This window comes from Urocitellus parryii, chromosome 13 (assembly GCF_045843805.1).
Source record: "Urocitellus parryii isolate mUroPar1 chromosome 13, mUroPar1.hap1, whole genome shotgun sequence".
Taxonomy (NCBI): Eukaryota; Metazoa; Chordata; class Mammalia; order Rodentia; family Sciuridae; genus Urocitellus; species Urocitellus parryii.
In genome coordinates this window covers 35,194,692-35,216,062 of record NC_135543.1, presented here as the reverse complement: position 1 = coordinate 35,216,062, position 21,371 = coordinate 35,194,692, and the positions used below count along the sequence as shown (strand labels likewise).

The 21,371-nt window shown below is 33.9% G+C and overlaps 1 protein-coding gene across 5 annotated transcripts in view; it reads left to right on the top strand.

Moving 5' to 3' along the window:
• The window catches only part of Kiaa1328 (KIAA1328 ortholog), a 257,338-nt gene that overhangs the window by 7,207 nt on the left and 228,760 nt on the right, over positions 1 to 21,371 (top strand). For 2 of the 5 annotated variants that reach the window (XM_026400047.2, XM_077792177.1), the window contains 2 exons: positions 431 to 576; positions 7,732 to 7,826. In XM_026400047.2, coding sequence (XP_026255832.1) covers positions 431 to 576; positions 7,732 to 7,826 — 241 coding nt within the window. The remainder of the gene's footprint in view (positions 1 to 430; positions 577 to 7,731; positions 7,827 to 21,371) is intronic. The other 3 variants (XM_026400050.2, XM_026400049.2, XM_026400048.2) reach the window with 2 other exon arrangements.

Below are 21,371 nucleotides of genomic sequence, written 5' to 3'. Positions count from 1 at the left end.
GCCTAAATTTAATGTTTCGAAAAGTGTGGAAACTTCTTGATATAGGGATATTAAGAGACTCTCTAAAGTTTATTGGTGGCTAATAGAGAAGTAGTAAAATGGAATCATTGAAGGCATCCTAATTTGGTGAAAACTATCTTTGATTTCTCTTAAGTTATTTATGGTATGTTGTACTTTATTGGTTTTAAGGTTTACGACTGTTCACGACACCTTTTAAAAACGTTCCCAATGGCTTTTTAAAGTATTTCCCTAAAATATCACCTTTTCATGATTCATTGAATATTAAGAGAACTTTAAAAGAAGTTTATAAAGTAAGTTTTTCCCATCAGCTCCCATAAAGTAGAGGATACTAAGGGAGAGGTTTATGAAGGGAGGGATTAAGAGAATGAGAAAATATTATTTCAAAATCTTGTTTAATGAAAATCCTTAGGAATTTCTACAGAAGGAAATACCAGATCAAGACACAAGTTGATAAGTCCAAAAGCTGATGTTAGAGGTAATAAGACTTTCAGAGTGGCTGATGCTTCAGTCTCTATGAAGTCTTTAAAAGGTGCAGGAGATTCAGTAAATGAACAGGTGAGTATCCTAATTTTTATTTTAATTTTTACTTTTTCTTATTATTCATTTTTTTAAAATAAGTGCTTGCCAATAGGGGTAGGAGAGCATTTAAAAGAACTTTCGGTGATCTGCAAACATTCTTAAAAGATACAGAAACTTCTAGGATCTTTGATAATGCTGACTATGAATATGAAATATCTATATAATTCAAAGGTTTGTTCCAAAATATCTAGACAAACTTTAAGGCTTAGCTAGGAAAATATAGCATCTTATGTCTCAAACAATTTACATTCTGATCTGTATGGCATTAATGAATCAGATTAATAAGATTTTTTTTTATTTTATTTTATTTTATTTTATTTATTTTTTTTATTGGTCGTTCATAACATTACATAGTTCTTAATACATCATATTACACGGTTTGAATCAAGTGGATTATGAACTCCCGCTTTTACCCCGTATACAAATTGCTGTATCACATCAGTTACCCTTCCATTGATTGACATATTGCCTTTCTAGTGTCTGATGTATTCTGCTGTCTGTCCTATTGTCTACTATCCCCCCTCCCCTCCAAGATTTTTTTTTTTTTAAATTGAATATCCTTTATGAGTTTTGTTCTTGTTTATCTGCTGATGGATAAACCGTTATATAATAATGACACTTTATTAAGGAAATTTCACCTGCATTAGTATCATTACATTTACTTAGAAAATAATATCATAAAGATTCTCACTTTTCATAGCCCTGTCATCGATTTCTTCTCATCTTTGTCTTTGCATGTGCACTTTCTTTTGGTGCAAGTCCACTCTGATTTCTTTATTTTACTTTAGTTTTTGTTATATTTTTTCTCAAGCAGAGTTCAAGTCAGGCTTTAGAATCTATGTCTTTTGGACCAAATCTCCTGCTGCCTGGTTTTTTGTTTTGTTTTTTGTTTTTTGAGATTATCCATGCTTTTTCTTTTCTATATTATCTATATCTAGAGACTGCATGACAACAAGCCAAAAACATGTATTAAGAATTGTAATGCAAAAAAAAAAAAAAAGAATAGCGTTACCTTAGATTAGTTAGAGGGAAGTGAAAGGAGGGGAAGGCAGGGGATGTGGGGATAAGAAAGATAGTAGAATGAAACAGACATTATTACTTTATGTATGTATGTGACTGTATGACCAATGTGATTCTACAATATATATAATCAGAAAAATGAGAAATTATATCCCATCTATGTATGATATATCAAAGTATATAAGTGCATTCTACTGTCATATATAACTAATTAAAACAAATAAAAAATCAAAAACAAATAAATAAATAAAAAACAAGCCAAAAACATTTATCAGACTTTTTATAGAGAAAATTTTTCAATCTTTATATTCTTAAAGACATTAAAGACATTTTTAATATCTAGTTTGTTATTGATGATTATGTTTAGTACTCTACAGGATTTAACTGTGACTATGATTTCAGAGTTCATCTATATTTATTGCTTATCATTATTTAATTTCTTTTTATTGATGAAAACATTTTTGCTTATTCATCAGTTAAGAGACTTGTGATATTTCACTTTTTGGCTGTTGTGAATAATTATGCCATGAACATTCATATACAAATTTTTATGTGGAAATATGTTTTCAGCTTTCTTGGGAATATAGTTAGAATTTCTAGGCCATGTAGTAATTATATGTTTAACCTTTTGACAAAATGCCAAACTATTTTCCAAAGTGGCTACATCATTGTACAATTACTACCAGCAATGTGTGTGGCCTCCAACTCTCCACATTCTCACTGTTTATGTCCATCTTTTTGATGATAGCAACCCTAGTGCTTGTGAAGTGGTAGTACATTGTGATTTTAATTTAATTTCCCTAATGATTAATGATGGAGTATCTTTTTATGTGCTTCTTGGCCATGTGTATATCTTTTTCAGACAAATATCTTGTCAGATGTATTTAAATCAAATTTTCTTTTTATTGTTGAGTTATGAAAATTCTTTTTAGATTCCATTTCTTAGTCCCTTATTAGGTATACAATTTACTAGTATTTTCTCCCATTCTATGCAGGTTTTTTTTTTTTTTTTTGGTGGTTTTAATTGTGATAAAGTTCAATTTTTCTAGTGCTTTCTTTTGTTTCCCTTGCTTTGGTGTCAGATCCAAGAAGATATTATCCAATCTAAGGTCATAAGATTTATGGTTAAATTTTCTTTTGTTTTATAGCATTAGCTATTACTCTTATTAATCTTTGTTCCATTTGAATTAAATGTTGTGTATGGTGTGAGGTATTAACCTAGCTTAATTTTTTTGGCATGTGGACATTCAGTTGTCTCAAACCATTTGTGAAAAAGATTGTCGTTTTCCTTTTAATTGTTTTGGCATCCTGTCAAAAATCTGTTGACCATAAATATAAGGGTTATTTTCTGGACTCCTTTTTTTGTTCCTTTGATTTATATTTTTTATGTATGCCAGTACTGTCTTCATTAGTCTAGCCTTGCAGGAAGTTTTGCAATTGGGAAGTCCTCCAAATTTGTTGTTCTTGAAAGATTGTTTCAGCTATTTTGGGTCCCACGTATTTTCATAGGAATTATAGAATCATCAAGTATTTCATACATTTTAATGCTATTGTGTGTGGAACTGTTTTCTTAATTTCTTGTTAAGTCCACTGTTAGTATATAGAAATAGTTTATTTTTATGAATTGATCTGGTATCCTATAGCCTTGCTAACTTTTTTTTTTTGGTAAATTCCTTATAATTTTCTACATAAAAGATCATGCCATCTGTGAATAGAGATAGCATTACATATTACTTTTCAGTTTGGATTCCTTTTCAGATGCCTTTTAAAGAGATCTAAAAAATCAAACCAAAGTTTTTTTAAAATCTACCCATATTGTTATTATTTTTGGTATTTTTATCCTTTTGTATATCTTAAGTTTTCATTTCATATTTTCTTTCAGGATAAAGGACTTCTTTAACAGTATAATGAGAACACACTGGAAATGAATTTTTTTCAGCTTTTGTACACCTAAAGAGTATTTTGCTTTCATTTTTGAAAGATGTTTTTTACTGATTATAGAATGCCAGTCGACAGTTTTTTGTGTGTGTTTAAATGGGTTGTGACTCTATTCTTGTTGTCTTGAGAATCCTGAGCCTCATTTGTAGCAGTTAGCAAATCAAGCATTATGCTAAATTAATGAAACATGAAGCTGATGTTTGTTGCAGAAGCATCTGGACTTTGAGAGAAATTATGGGCCAGGCCCATCTCTGTGTGCTTGCAGCCAACTGTAATGAGCCTATGTATGTCAAATTGGTGGAGGCCTTTTGTGCTGAGCACCAAATCAATGTAATTAAGGTCGATGACAACCAGAAACTAAGAGAATGGGTAGGCCTCTGTAAAATTGACTGAGAGGGCAAACCCCGTAAAGTGGTTGATTTCAGTTGTGTAGTTGTTAAAGACTATGGCAAAGAATCTCAAGCCAAGGAAGTCCTTGAGGAGTACTTCAAATGCTAGAAATGAGCAAATAATTTTTTTTTCACATTCCAAAAAAAAAAAAAAGTTGCATTGTTGCCTGTCTTGCACTGTTTTTGAGAAATCCACTGTCATCCCTATTTTATTCTTCGTGTGTGTGTGTGTGTGTGTGTGTGTGTTTGTGTAAATGTGTAAATTCTGGCTGCATTGAAGATTTTCTCTGTCACTGATTTTGAACAATTTAATTTTAGTATGCCTTGGAATAGTTTTCTAAATACCACTTTTGAATGGGTTTTATTAAACTTTTGGGGTCTATAGGTTTATAGTTTTCATCAAATCAAGAACTTTTCAGCTGTTGTTTCTTCAGATATTTTCATATCTCCTCCTTTTCTCTTTTGATGACCTCACTTAAGCTTGAATTATTTCACAACTCTGAGGTTCCTTGCTCTTTTTTTCTTTTTGTTGTTCTCTATCTTAGGATGATTTGTATTCCTATTCCTGTGTCTTCAAATTCATCAACCATTTTTCTTCTGCAGTGTCTAATTAGCCACTGATTTCATTCAGTGCATTTTACATATGCAACAATTTAATTTTTATCTCTAGAAGTTCAGATTGGGTCTTTTATTTTTATTTCTAACTCTCATGTCTCTTCTTAACATGTTCAGTCATTCTTCTGGCTTCTCGAACATACAGAATATTGTTAAACTAATTTTTGCTGTTTTTGTCTACCAGTTTTATTACCCATGTTATTTATAGGTAGATTTTAATTGAATACTTTTTCTCTTAATTATGGCTTATATTTTCCCACCTCTTTGCCTGCCTGATTGTTTTTTTTTTTATTGGATGTCATCAGACAGTATAAATTTCACCTTGTTGTGTATTTTTGTATTTCTAGAAATAATCTTTAGCTTTATTTTGGAACAGTATTATTTGGAATTAATTTGATTCTTTTCAAGCTTGGTTTTAAGCTTTTAAAGGTGATCATGGGATTTTTTTGTTGTGTTGTATGTAGTTATGTTTTATTTCTTTTCACTAATAAGGCTTATTCAGTTATTTTAACTGAGAATATTTAATGTAAAGCGTTGTTAAGTATGTGCTAGAAAACCAAAAGTCCAAAAGGGAATATTAAGGCATCATGAAAGTAATAGCTACAAGAAACAACCACCAATCTCCAAGGTTGGGTGAACAGGCAGAACAAGTTGAAATTATTAAGACTTAGAAACTTGGGAGAAGGGCCCCTTATGCTGGAACTTGGACTTTTGATGATGGAGCACCAGGCTGACTGCTTCTGCTATCCCTCAGGAGATCTGATAAAGGCCAGTTCTGCAGGGGCCGGTAAAATTAGAAACTAAAATCAGCTGTTCAGTGAGTAACTCAGGGCTGACACTGACAGTATTAGGAAACAAATAGGAAGGGATATGTCTTTTCTTCCTCTAACAACATCTGTCTCCATTTAGTTATAGCAGCAGAATTTATCAGAGAGCCAAGTGACCAAGGAGAAAAGAGGTTTCTAAAGTCCCAACTTCAGAATTTCAAAACAGAACATGGAAGTCTTTGTTTAAAGACCAAAGTCAGTAGTATTACAACCAGTACATATATAATTCCATTGTATAGATATGTCAGTGTTTGGTTGTTCTCTAGATGGTAAGACATTTGTGTTTTCAAGTTTTTGCTATATAACACAGTGACTAAAGTTTTCGTCTATGTGCAGGAGTTTCTCTTGTTTGATCTTTCACTCACTGCACCACTGGTTAAATATCTTTTCATAGGTTATCAGCAATTTCTCTATTGCCAAATCCAGTTCCTTCTTTCCCCAATCTGTTTGACTTTTTCAATTGTTAGCACTGCACAATTGATTGACCCTATTCTCTCTCTCTCTCTCTCTCTCTCTCTCTCTCTCTCTCTCTCTCTCTCTGTGGTGCTGGAGATTGAACCCAGGGCCTTGTGCATGCAAGGCAAGCATTCTGCCAACTGAGCTATATTGAGCTATAACCCCAGTCCCTTGGCCCTATACTCTCTTCAAACTTTTTTTCTCTACAGTATTATGTTTCTGATTCTTATACTTTTAAATGCCAATCTAAATTTAAATCAACTGCAAATTTTTAATAAATCCTAGCTTGGCACTGAGGATGTAGCTCAGTGGTAAACTACTTGCCTGTCATTCATGAGGTCTTGGGTTCAAATGCCAGCATCACACAAATAAATAAAAAGTTCTCTCCCTGACATAATGGGGAAAATGGTATTTGAAAAAAAATTTCTAGCTGATTTTTTAAAAAATATATCTTTTAAAAAATTTTTGCTATAATCTAGAGTTATTAAAGAAAAAATTTAAACACAGAAAGGTATAAAGGAAATAAAAATTTAAACATCATCCATAATACCACACATTATCTTTTAAAACCATACTGACTTGAAATTTCCACCTTTCCAATTTCCTGCTTGGACATTTCTACGTGAATGTCTTGCTGGCATCTTAAATTGAACACACTCAAAAGCAAACTCATTTTATTTTCACATCCTCTTTCCTATTAAGAAATCCTTCTCCACCTTTGATTCTTACTATTTACAGAATTAATTTTACGGATCTTTTGGTTAGTCTTGGCTACCTGAAGTTGTAGTGACTTACTTAAGTAGTTGCACAAATGCCAAGAATCATTGTTTCTTTTTTTTTTTAAATGTTACCTGTGGTTCCCTGTGACTGCCTGAGTTATATATACCTTTAAAGATCCCTTTTAATGTTGCTAAAGGACTGCAGAGAATTTTTTTGTAGCATAAAAAATAGGATAGTATAATGTTTAAGAGCACAGACTATGGAACCTATATTAGGTCCTGATTCTGCTGTTTAACTGCTGTAACCCTGTGAAGGCTTCTGCTGTTTAACTGCTGTAACCCTCAATGTAAAACAGGAATAATACCTTAACTGCATTGTTGTGAAAGTGAAATGGAATAGTAAGTACAAAGTACTTAGAATATTCTTGTCATATAGTAAACTCTATATATACATTTAGCTGTTACAATTATTATTCTTTGATCTAATACTATTATTACAGTGGACCTTAGAGTATTTTGAATGCTTAGTAACTGATACTTTATCTGCCAATCTTAGTGTATCTTTAAACAGTCTTGAGTCTATGGTTTACTAAATGTTCTCAGTATCTTTTTGGGTGAGTGGGGGAGCAGAAGAGTACTGGGGGTTGAACTCAGGGGCACTTGACCACTGAGCCACATCCCAGACCTATTTTTAATTTTATTTAGAGACAGGGTCTCGCGGCGTTGCTTAGCATCTTTCTGTTGCTCAGGCTGGCTTTGAACTGGTGATCTTCCTGTTTCAGCCTCCCGAGCTGCTGGGATTACAGGTGTGTGCCACAACACATGGCCTCAGTATCTTCTATTAGGCACTTGTTCTTGTGACATTCACCAAGGGAAAGTTGTTTCCTAATATTTTCTAGTATTTTAGTAGGAACAGTTTTTTTAAAGTTCTTCTTGTGTGACTTTCTGTGTAAATTCCCTGGTATTCTCTGGTTCATAATCAGTTCCTTAGTCTGTTTTGAGTTCACAATAGATTTAAATAAAACAGGTAAATGGTGTTCTAGTAGATAAAAGATATCTAAGAAATTTTACTTTCCATGCTTATTTTAATAGGATTTTCAAAAGATTTAAAAAATATTTTTAGAAAAAGTTAACCAGAAGATTTTGTTTTGTTTTGTTTTGTTTTAGAATTTCTGCGAGCGAGGAATGAAGAGTGTATCATTGAAGGATTTATGTCTGGAAGACAAAAGACGCATTGCAAACTTAATTAAAGAATTGGCCAGGTAAGGTTGGGGGACCTTCTATGAAATGCATTATTATATGAGAGACAGCTCTTTTTGAAAACAGAAAATTGCCAGTATGTTTTGATGTTATTATGTCATTGATCTTATAGGAGCAAAGACTTTTAATAAAAAGACTGTTACCCAAAATATCACCTCCTTTCAAGGACCTACCCCCAATGACCTAACTTCCTTCCTCTAGGTCCTACCTCTTTAAGGTTCCACCATCTTCCAGTAAGTAGCATCATGAGCTGGGACCAAACCTTAACACATGAAACTTTCTAAGATACTTAGCCAAACCAAAGCACATATTTTGGGGGAGATCCACTGGAACTATTCCAATATACTGTTTGCTCTGAAACTGACTTTCAGTAACATCTATCCATAGAACCATTGCTTGTTATAGCTATTACAGTGATCTTCTAATATTTACTCTATTTTCCATATTTGTTTCACATTAATTGGAATTCTTTTTTTTTTTTTGAGAGAGAGAGAGAGAGAGAGAGAATTTTTAATATTTATTTCTTAGTTCTTGGCGGACACAACATCCTTGTTGGTATGTGGTGCTGAGGATCGAACCCGGGCCGCACGCATGCCAGGCGAGCGCGCTACCGCTGAGCCACATCCCCAGCCCAATTGGAATTCTTATTTAAGGATAAACTACCCTTTCTGCCCTAATTATTTATTTAGCTTAGTATTTATTTCATTTTTTAATTTTTATCAATATCAGAGGCATGAATATTTATTTTATTCTTATCCAAAATTCAGAAATAAAATGAAGTAGCAACATGATACTCTTTTGTTTCACACCAAAAAAATACTTTGTTTTGAGATCATTATAGATTTACTTGGCAGTTTTTACAAATAATACAGACAGAACACATTCCTTTACCCTGTTATCAGCAGTGATATTTTGCTTAACTATAGGACAATATCCTACAACTTTACCCAGTTTTTGCCAGTGATAATATTTTTTAAAAATATTTTTTAGTTGTTGATGGACCTTTATTTTATTTATTTATATTTGATGCTGAGAATCGAACCCAGTGCCTGACACATGCTAGGTAAGTGCTATACCACTGAGCCACAACCCCAGCCCGCCAGTGATAATATTTTGATTGACTATAGTATAGTATCAACAATTCACATTGAAAGATATTATTCATTAATGTTTTACATATTTCATCAATTTTAAGTACTCATTGAATGTGCATTTGTTTCTATGAAACTTTATCACGTGGGTTTTTATGTACAATCACTATAAAGCAGTCCTGCTACAAGGATTACTCTTGTTGTCTTTTTAACAAATACACTTATAAGGTCTTTTTAGACACTATTTTCCTTCTTAGCCCTTTACCTAATACCAAGCTACCACTAATCTTCTTTCCATCTATTCTAATGGTTACTTCAAAAAAGTTGTATAAATGGGATCATATAGTATGTAACTTTTTAAGATGGGATTTTTTCAGTCATCATTCTCTTTACATCCATCCAAGTTACATTTTCTAATACTTTGTTTCTTTTTATTGCTCTCTGGTATTCCATAGTGTAGAGGTAGTACAGTTTGTTTAACTATTCACTTTTTGAAGAACATTTGGGTTGTGTCTAGTTTTTGACAGGTTCAAACCAAGCTGCTCTGAACATTCATGTATAGGTTTTGTGTAAACATACAATTCTTTGGGATATTGTATCCTAAGTGCAAGTTTGTAAGAAACTGCTGAACTATTTTCCACAATGATTGTACCATTTCATATTCTCAGCAATGCAAGAGAGGTCTAGGTCTTCTGAATTCGCTAACAAATTTGTTGTGGTTAATTTTTATTTTAGCAAGTCTCATTGGTGCTTATTGCTAATATCTCATCTTGATTTTAATTTGCATTTATCTAATGGCCAATGAGGTTGGACATTTTTACATATGCTTATTTCCACTGTATTTTTTCAGTGAAATGTCTGTTTATTCATTTTCTTGTTTCTTACTGGATGTTTGGGCTTTTTTATTGTTGGGTTTTGAGGTTCTTTATATGTTATTTATCCTTTGTAGGCTATGTAGTTTCCAGCTATTTTTTTCTGGTCTGTAGTTTGCCTCTTCATCCTTTCCCAGGATAAACAAAAAGTCTTATAAAACCAAAAAGTTTATAAAACAAAAGTTTTTCATCTCAACTAGATAATTCTAACATTTTTTTCTGTTTTAAGTTCATGATTCATTTTGAGTTAATTTTGCATACTGGTGATGTCTAAGTTGAGTTTTTTTGTTTTTTTTTCTTTTAATATTGGGGATTGAACCCAGGGCCTTACACATGCCAGATCAACATTCTACCACTGACTGAGCACATCCCCAGTCCTGTTGAAATTTTTTGTGAATGTTTGCCAGATTTCAGCATGGGTCATGTTTGTGTGGTCTCTTTCTGGGTTCCTTGGTTTGCATTGATCTAGGTGTTTATCCCTTTTCCAATGATCTAATTACCGTACAGATGCAGAATAATAAAACTTAATACTGAGTAGAATGATGCCTTCTACTTTATGATTCTCTTCCAATTTTGGCATGACTTTGTCAAACTCTTTCATAACTCTGTAATAATTTTGGCATGACTTTGTCAAACTTTTTCATAACTCTGCTGATTTTTTAATATATATTACATCAAGCTATAGATCAGTTTTAGGAAGAAATGAAGTCTTTCCTATCTTGAGTCTTCTAATCCATGAATATGCTAGTCTCTAATTATTGAAGTTTTATATTCCTTTTAATAGATATTTGTGACTTTCAGGATATAGGTCCTATACACATTTTTTTCACATTTACATCTAAATATTTAATTTTCTTTGGGGTAATTATAAATGGTATTATGGTTTTAATTTGGATTTTTATATATTTGTTGATAGTATATAGACGTAATTGAATTATATTTTAATCTTGACTTCTGAAACCCTTCTGAATTCACATATTAATTCTAGTTTTGCTATTATTCCTTGAGGTTCTTTTATGTCATAATTATTATTGTTATAAATTATGACATAATTATTATTTTTCATAATTATAATTAATGCAAATAGACACTTTTGTTACTTTCTCTCCAAAGTATATGTCTGTAATTTCCTTTTCTTCACTTATGCTGCTGGCTAAGATTTCCAGTGCTATGTGAATAGGAATTATGAGAGAGGACATTCTTGTAATATTTCTAAATTTAGGTGGGAATGCATTCAGTCTATCATCAAGTCTGATGTTAACTACTGTAGTTTTATAGTTTGATAGTATATCAGATTGAAGGAGTTTCTCATCTATTCCTAGTTTTTTGTTTTTATTTTCTTGTTTTAAGAGTTGAGTGGATCCAGGATGGCATGTTAGAGGGAGGCTGTATTCTGTGTCACTCTGTGACCTGGGATTCTAGTAGTGGGAATACTGTTTCTCTGTAAGTTATTAGAAGACCCCCCCCACAGCTGCTCCCACACAGGTCTCCAGACCTCAGTGACAGCACGGAACTCCCAGAAGCTCACCCACCGGCCACCATGCCTGAGTAGGACTACTGGCATCAACACGTGCAAGGGATCCCTGGCTGCCCACCTGCACAGGAATCCTGGCTGCTGCTCCCGTGTGGACCCCCATCTATCAACATGGGACTCCCCTGGTAGCCTCCATCTTGGGACACTATAGCCACTATCATAGTCCCCTACACACACCTGGGGACACTGGACAGGGTCTGGAGACCACCGCCAGCCACAACACTACATGCCATAGAGCTACATCTCTGAACACTCTCACGCAGCGCTACCAGCTGGCCCAACCTGACCCTACACCCCATCTGTGAAAGCACCTGCCTCCATCTTGGTATACCTTTGTCACCATCTATAGTTGGGGCAACTCCCAGCTTGGGACACCTGCTTGGGGCCTAGAAGCAATATCAAGGTACCTATAGTGCCCAACTCCGCCCTATCCCCCGCAGCCACTAACCTGGCACAGTGCTTATGGTACACAGCCAGTCCATAGATTGCAAAGCCTGGCCCTGAACTGCCCATTACTAAACAGCTCTCCACCACAGGTGCACAGTCCTCAGAGCACAGGCCATAAGACCTTCAGAGAAAGAGGTTCCTGATTAGGAAGTAGAAAGGGAGAGGGTGAGTGAGATACAGTTTAGAGACTAAATTAGAGACCAGGAATTGTGAGGTCTACAGGCGATATAAGGAGATAAGACCAAGTCTCACATCATACTAGTGGGCCCCAAAGGAGATCCTTGGGGTGTAGTCTCCCATCAGGGACTAGCAAGTACTATATCCCACCTCCAGGAGCTCTGCCCCCAAGCCAGACCTCTCACCCTAATAACCTTTACCATCCTGAGGGTGGAACTACCAGCAAACAACAGACAACCTCACCTATTGGATGAGAAGGGAAGCAGGAAAGATACTGAACTTCAACAAAAACAATCCTTGTATTTTCCTTCAAGATTGTTTTTTTTTTCCTCTCTTTTTTTCCTTCCTTCTCTCACCTTCACATCCACAACATTTGTGAAACCAAGTACTTTTCATGAATCAGGCTACTAAGGACTGGGATGTCTGAATAGTATATTACAGTTGTATTGTATATTCTTTTCTCTCTTATTTTTACTTTTTCTTAATTTTTATGTTTGCTTTTTGTACTCTCTCTATTGTCTTCCCATTTACATATCCCCCCCAAAATCATTTTCTCTTTTTTCTCCTGCTACTAGCCAACTTCTTTAGATTCTTCTCTCAAGCTTCCTAAGATCTAATAACTCTATATCCTTGCCTCATACCTCCTTAACCCCTCATTCTACATCCCACCCCTGGTTCTCTGTTTGTCCACCATCAGAAACTATAGACCCTTTTGCAAACCTACTGTTTATAATGTAGATTGTGACAAAACCATAAATTTCTTAATAGCAGGTATTTGGTTTAAGGCTGTATATTATTTGTATTGGGATCTGTTAATATTGTTCTCCCCCTTAAAGGAGAAGTATTGGAGTAACCCTGCAGGGATACTATAGGGTTAAAAACTGTAACACCTCGGATCCACAGTGCTAGAAGAGAAGACACATGAACAACATGAAAAAACAAGGTAAGAAAGTGCCTCAAACAAACTAAGATACTACATTAGAATTATGGCCAGCGGAGCAGAAGAAATTACAGAGAAGGAGTTCAGGCTGTACATAAATAAAATGGTCTATGAATTAAAGGATGATATAAGAGAGCAAATACAGGCAGCAAAATATTATTTCGATAAAGAGCTACATAAGCAAATACAGGAAGCAAAAGATTACTTCAGGAAGGACATAGAGGCTAAAAATAAACAGGAATCCTTGAAATGAAGGAAATAATAAACCAAATTAAAAACTAAATAGAAAGCATCACCAACAGATTAAATCACTTGAAAGATAGAACCTCAGAAATGAAGACAAAATATATAGTCTTGAAAATAAAGTTGACTACACAGTGAAGATGGTAAGAAACCATGAGCAGAATATTCAAGAATTATGGGATAACATAAAAAAAAAAAACAAATTTAAGAATTATTGGGATACAGGAAGGCATAGAGTTACAAACCAAAGGAATGAACAATCTATTCAAAGAAATAATAACAGAAAATTTCCCAGACATGAAGAATGAATTAAAAAATCAAAAACAAGAGTCTTACAAGACACCAAATGTATAAAATCACAACAGATCTATACCAAGGCACATTATAATGAAAATGCGTAGCATACAGGATAAGGAGAGAATTTTTAAAGCCACCAAAGAAAGCAATCAGATTACATATACAGGGAAACCAATTAGAATGTCTGCAGATTTTTCAACCTAGACCCTGAAAGCTAGAAGATCCTGGAATGACATATACCAAGATCTGAAAGAAAATGGATGCCAACCAAGAATCTTATATTCAGAAAAATTAAACTTTAGATTTGATGACAAAATAAAAATATTCCATGATAAACAAAATTTAAAAGAATTTACAGTGAGAAACCCTGCACTATAGAGCATCCTTGGCAAAATATTCCATGAGGAGGAAATGAAAAACCCATAATGAAAATCAGCAAAGGGAGGTATTACACTAAAGGAAAAACCAATCAAAGGAGAAACCAAATCAAGTTAAAAATAAAAAATAAACAAAAATGACCGGGAATACAAATCACGTCTCAATAATAACCCTGAATGTGAATGGCCTAAACTCACAATCAAAGTATATAGACTGGCAGATTGGATTTCAAAGAAAGCGACCCAATAATAAGTTGCCTTCAAGAGACTCATCTCAGAAAAATACTTCCATAGACTGAAGGTGAAAGGTTGGGAAAAAATATACCACTTACATGGACTGTGGAAACAAGCAGGGGTTTCTATCCTCATATCAAATAAAGTAGATTTCAAGCCAAAGTTAATCACAAGGAATAAAGAAGGATATTTCGTACTGCTTAAGGGAACCATACATCAACAAGATATAACAATTATAAATATATATGCCCTAAACAATGGAGCATCTACATTCATCAAACAAATTCTTCTCAAGAGCCAAATAGACCACAACACAATAATACTGGGTGACTTTAACACACTTCTTTCACCACTGGATAGATCTTCCAAACAAAAGCTAAATGAAGAAACTGTACAACTCAATAATATAATCAATAACTTAGACTTAACAGACCAATATACAATATTTCATCCATCAATGAGTGAATAAACTTTCTTAGCAGCACATGGATCTGTCTCTAAAATAGACCATACATTATGCCACAAAGCAACTCTTAGCAAATATAAAAAAGTAGAGCTATTACCCTGCATTCTATCAGATCATAATGGAATGAAATTAGAAATCAATGATAAAATAAAAAATAGAAGCGACTCCAACACGTGGAGACTAAATATTATGCTATTGAATGAACAAAGGATTGTGGAAGACATTAAAGAGGAGATTAAAAAATTTTTAGAGGTAAATGAGAACATTGATATATTGAAATCTCTGAGACACTATGAAGGCAGTACTAAGAGGAAAGTTCATCTCATGGAGTTCATTCCTTAAAAGAAGAAAAAGTCAACAAATAAATGACTTAACATCACATCTCAAAGCCCTGGAAAAAGAAGAACAAATCAACACCAAAAGCAGTAGAAGACAGGAAATAAAAAATTAAAATCAGAGCTAAAATCAATGAAATTGAAACAGTTGAAAATTTGACAAAATTTTTGTTCTTTGAAAAAATAAATAAAATTGATAAACCCTTATCCATGCTAATGAAGAGAAGGAAAGAGAAAACTCAAATTACTAACATTTATGATGAAAATGGAAATATCACGATGGACACTACAGAAATACAGAAGATAATTAGGAATTATTTTGAAAATTTGTACTCCAATAAAATAGAAAATATCAAAGGCTTGACAGATTTCTAGAGTCATATGATTTGTCCAAACTGAATCAGGATGATATACACAAGTTAAACAGATCAGTTTCAATCAATGAAATAGAAGATGGTATCAGAAGCCTACCAACTAAGAAAAGCCCAGGATCAGATGGATACATAGCTGAGTTCTATAAAAAACTTCAACAAAGAACTAATACCAATACTCCTCAAATTATTCCATGAAATAGAAAAAGAGGGAACACTTCCAAACTCATTCTATGAGGACAATATCACCCTGATCCCAAAACCAGACAAAGACATATCAAAGAAAGAAAACTTTAGGCCAATATCTCTACTGAACATAGATGCAAAAATTCTCAATAAAAGTCTGGCAAATCAAATATAAAAACATATCAAAAAGATTGTGCATCATGATCAAGTGGGATTCATCCCAGAGATGCAAGGTTGGGTCAACATACGGAAATCAATAAATGTAATTCATCACATAGACTTAAAGATAAAAATCATATGATCATCTCAATAGATGCTGAAAAAGTATTTGACAAAATGCAGCACCCCTTCATGTTCAAAACACTAGAAAAACTAGGGATAACAGGAACATATCTCAACATTTTAAAAGCTATCTATGCTAAGCCCCAGGCCACCATCATTCTAAATAAAGAAAAATTGAAAGCATTCCCTTTAAAAACTGAAACAACACAGGGATGCCTTCTTTTATCACTTCTATTTAACATAGTTCTTGAAACTCTGGCTAGAGCAATTAGATGAAAGTAATTAAAGGGATACAAATAGGAAAAGAAGAACTCAAACTATCAGTATTTGCCAACAACATGATTCTATACCTAGAGGATCCAAAAAATTCTACCAGAAAACTTCTAGAAGTAATAAATGAATTCAGCAAAGTACCAGGATATAAAATCAACACTCATAAATCAAGGACATTGGGCTGGGGATGTGGCTCAAGTGGTAGCGCACTCGCCTGGCATGTGTGCGGCCCGGGTTGGATCCTCAGCACCACATACAAACAAAGATATTGTGTCCTCCGAAAACCAAAAAATAAATATTAAAATTCTATCTATCTCTCTCTCTCTCTCTCTCTCTCTCTCTCTCTCTCTCTCTCTCTCTCTTTAAAAAAAAAATCAAGGACATTTCTGTACATTAGTGACAAATCCTCTGAAAGAGAAACTAGGAAAACTACCCCATTTATAATAGCCTCAAAAAAAAATACTTGGGAATCAACTTAATGAAAGAGATGAAATACCTCTACAATGAAAACTAAAGAAGACCTTAGAAGATGGAAAGATCTCCCTTGTTCTTTGATAAGCAGAATTAATATTGTCAAAATGACCATACTACCAAAAGCACTATACAGATTTAATGTAATTCTAATCAAAATCTCAATGACATTCCTCATAGAAATAGAAAAAGCAATCATGAAATTCATCTGGAAAAATAAGATACCCAGAATAGCCAAAGCAATCCTTAGGAAGAAGAGTGAAGCAGGTGGCATCAGTATACCATTTTAAACTATACTCCACAGCAATATTAATAAAAATGGCATGGTATTGGCAGGAAAATAGACATGTAGACCAGTGGTACAGAATAGCGGGCACAGAGACAAACCCACATGAATACAGTTATCTCACACTAGACAAAGGTGCCAAAAACATCCATTGGAGAAAAGATAGCCTTTTCAACAAATGGTGCTGGGAGAACTGGAAACTCAGATGCAGCAAAATGAAATTGAGTCCCTATCTCTCACCATGAACAAAACTCAACTCAATGTGGATCAAGAACCTAGGAGTTAGACAAGAGACCCTGCACCTAATATAAGGAAAAGTAGATCCAAATCTTCATCATGACAGATTAGGCCCCGACTTCCTTAGCAAGACTCCTATAGTGCAAAAATCAAGAATCAGTACATGGAATGGTTTCAAACTGAAAAGCTTCTTCTCAGCAAAAGAAACCATCAGTGAGGTAAAGAGAGAGCTTACAAAATGGGAGCAAATTTTTACCACATGCACATCAGATAGAGCTCTAATCTCTAGAATATATGAATAACTCAAAAAACTTAACACATACACACACACACACATACACATAAAATCCAAAATAACCCAATCAATAAATGAGCCAAGGAACTGAACATACACTCCTCAGAAGATGATACACAATCAATCAACAAATATATGAAAAAATGTTCAACATCTCTAGCAATTAGAGAAATGCAGATCAAAACTAACTCTAAGATTTCATTTCCCTCCAGTCAGAATGGCAGTTATCAAGAATGCAAACAACAATAAGTGTTGACGAGGATGTTGGGGAAAAAGGTACACTCATGCATTGCTGGTGGGACTGCAAATTGGTGCATCCAATCTGGAAAGCAGTATGGAGATTCCTTGGAATACTTGGAATTGAACCATCATTTGACCCAGCTATCCCATTCCTTGGTTTATACCCAAAGGACTTAAAAACAACATACTACAGGGATGCAGCCACGTCAATGTTTGTAGCAGCACAATTCACAATAGCTAAATTGTAGAACCAACCTAAATGCCCTTCAGTAGATGAATGGATAAAGAAACTGTGGTGTATATAGACAATGGAATATTACTCAGCATTAAAAGAGAATAAAATCCCTTATGTTCAGAGGCATCAACTTCTTCCCCTAAGTCAGGCTGGGAAGGAACCAGCCAGCTCTTACCTCCTTCTAGTTGCTTTTCTTTCCCATCCAATTTATTTTTGTTTTCCTTCAACCCTCTTCCTCTGAAGCCATTTTATGAACTGTCACGTGCCACCTGAGCCTCCAGTAAAAACAAAAACAGGCTTTAAAAAAAAAAAAAGAAAGAATAAAATAATTGCAGGTAAATGGATAGAGTTGGAGAATATCATGCTAAATGAAGTAAGTCAATCCCCATAAAACAAAGGTCAAATTTTCTTTGATATGTGGATGCTGATCCATAATGGAGGTGGGGGGGAGCATGGGAGGAATGGAGGAACTTTAGATAGGGCAAATAGGGGGTTAAAGGAGGGGTCATGGGGGTAGGAAAGATGGTGGAATGAGATAGACATCATTACCCTAAATACATGTATGAAGACATGAATGTTGTGACTTTACTTTGTGTACAATCAGAGGTAAGAAAAATTGTTCTCTGTATGTGTACTATTGTTCTCTTCATGTGAACTATGCATTCTGCTGTCATGTATAACAAATTAGAATAAATAAATTTTAAAAAATGTTGAGGTATTGCTGTTTCTTGAACCTAAACTACTAGGTTCAAGCTGTCATGCTGCCTAAGTCTCCCTGGGCTACAGGAATACACCACTTATACCTAACTCTATTCTTAGTTTTTACTCAGATTACTTCCTGGATTTTGATGGGTGCTTTTTCCCCCTATGTGTCAACTGATATAATATAATCATATGAGTTTTCTTCAGCATATGTCATGCTAGATTATACTGATTGGTATTTGAATGTTGAACCAGATTTGCATACCTGTCATAAATCTGACTTGTTATAATTTCTTTTATATGTTGTAGAATTTGATTTGCTATCTTGTTGGGGATTTTTATACTAAATTTCATGATAAATATTGATCTGGTTTTCTTTTTTGTACTATCTTTGTCTGATTTTGGTATCATAGTAATACTAACCTCAATAAGTTACTCAGGAATGTCCCCTCCTTTCTCTTTTCTGGAACAAATGGTAGGGAATTGCTGTTAATTATTACTTAATATTTTCCAGTGAAACCATCTAAGCCTGAAGATCTATTTTTGCAGATTTTTTTAAAATTAAAAGTTCAGTCTTTTAAAGGTTATAAGGTTATTCACATTGTCAGTTTTATCTTGACTGAGCCTTGACAGTTTGTGGTTTTGAGACTTATTCCATTTCTTCTAAGTTGTTGAATTTATGAGCATAAAGTTATTAATAGTAGTCCCTTATTTTCCTGTTAATGACCATGGAATCTGTAGTGCTTTATTTCTCACCTTAGTGATTTGTATTTTTGTCATCTTACTATGTTTATCAGTTTTACAGACTTTTCAAAGTACCAACTTTTTGTTTCATTGATTTTTCCTATTTTTTCCTGTTCTCTACTTATTGATTTTTAAAAATTTTTTTGCTTTTTATTATTTCTTTCCTTATCATTGCTTTTGGCTTACTTTGTTCTTCCTTTTCTAGACTCTTTTTAAGGTGGGAACTTAAGAGACTAATTCTCTTTTTAATGTAAGTATTTAGTGCTATAAATTTCTTAGAATGTTTTTATTGAAAACCTTGGTGAATCCCCTTTTTGTATTTTCTTTTTTCTTTTAAAATTACTTGATTAAATTGTAAATGTGGAACAACTTCTTAACTACATATGTGCTTAATTTTTTTTAAAGAAAAAAACACTGCATCATATTACACCATGATCTTTGTAAATAGCTTTTCAAAACTTTGAGAAAAATCTTTAAAAAGATTTTACATATCACCTAAAATGTACAAATTTAACATTATCAAGGAAGGAATGCTTCTATACTCTGTTTAATAGAGAAATAATTAAAACACTAAGAAGCTGTCTCAAACATATTTTTTTATAATCCTTTATCTTAAGGAAGTAGTATTAAATAATCTGACCCATTCACAAATGGCTGTCTGCATCTGCTTTTTTTTTCTCCTTGTATTTTCAGTTCAGTTCTGTGTGTTTTTAAAATTTTTCTTTGATACTTTGATCTGTGGATTACTTAGAACTGTGTTGTAAAATGTCTAAAGTGTTTGGAGATTTTTCTTTCTCTCTCCATCAATGACATATATATAGTTTGGTTCTATTATGTTGAAAGACCAATTAAAATTTTTTTTAAAATTTGTTTCTTGGTCTAGTAGATGGTCAATGGTCATGGTCTTGGTAAATGTTCATGAGTGACTGAAAAAGTGTTTATAATTTAACTCTCTTACCTGCCATAGAGAATTTTCTTTTCTTTCTTCAATTTAGTCACCCTGTATGCCATTAATCCTCCACCTCTGTTTTTCGTCACTCTACTTCTCAGAAGCCTCCCTTACCCTGCTGGAACTCTGACTCTCTATTCTAGTCCATTGATCGCCTTCCCATGGATGCCCTCTTCTTTCTGTTTTCTAGTCCAGGCTGTCTTCTGTCAGAATGCCCTCCTTACTCCCCTCTGGTTCTGACTTTGATGTTGGGTCCTTTTTACTACTTGGATATTCTCCCCCTCTACTTAGGCTTTCACATCCTATACCAGTCCATCCCTGGTGGTTGTGCTCACTTACCTTTGCCTCTGACTCCACGTGTTGATCTGCTCCCTTGTGTTAGATGTCTTTCTCACCCACCACAGGTTCTGTCATTCCACACCAGCCTGCCTCTTCTTGAGGATAACTCTGTTCTCTCTGACATGTGTTAGCCCCTAGGTTCAATCCCCAGTACTGGATGGAAAAATAAGTGTTGTCTTTGAGTAAAGGATATTTAGATATATTTCCTTGTTTATGAATAAACACGTAGCTTCATAGTTAAATATGACATGATATATAAAATATGATGAAAAAGTGTTTGATTTTGTGTTCTACCTGCCTTTCCTGGTATATTATTTTTTAAGTCAATAGACTTTTGAGTAAATAGAAAATAATTATGAGGTATTAGTAGAAAATGATTACAAGGCTGTAGTTTTAAATGTTCTTTTAGTTTATTGTTTCAGAAAAAAAGTTAGCTATGAAGAATGACATTTCAGTTATGGTTAAAGTTCCAACCAAATGGAGAAAAATGTCAGAAGGTTTAGAAAACTTACATATTTCTATGACAGATTCAAGTGTAGCATACTTAAAATACTGTCAGCTTGTAAGCAAATTCACTGGCATTATTTCAGGGGAGGATTACTGAGATGAATGTGCTTGACACCCCCTACATGCTATTGTCAAATGTATTTTCAAAATGATATAATATTCATTAGTTCTCAGCACAACATACAAAACAAATAGCATGTTGTTCAACTATGTAGTGGCATGCAATATAAAGGCAAACTGCTAACTATAGCTTCTTTTTAAGGGTGCCTTTAAGGTTTAAAGCATCCTAACAAGAGCAAGACCTGTATTAAAAACATAAACAAACAAACTACAGAAAAACAACCAGGGTCTTTTTAATAGTGTTAAATGGGAAAACCATATATGTTCCCATTTCGAGCGGCTTACCTATATTGTGGA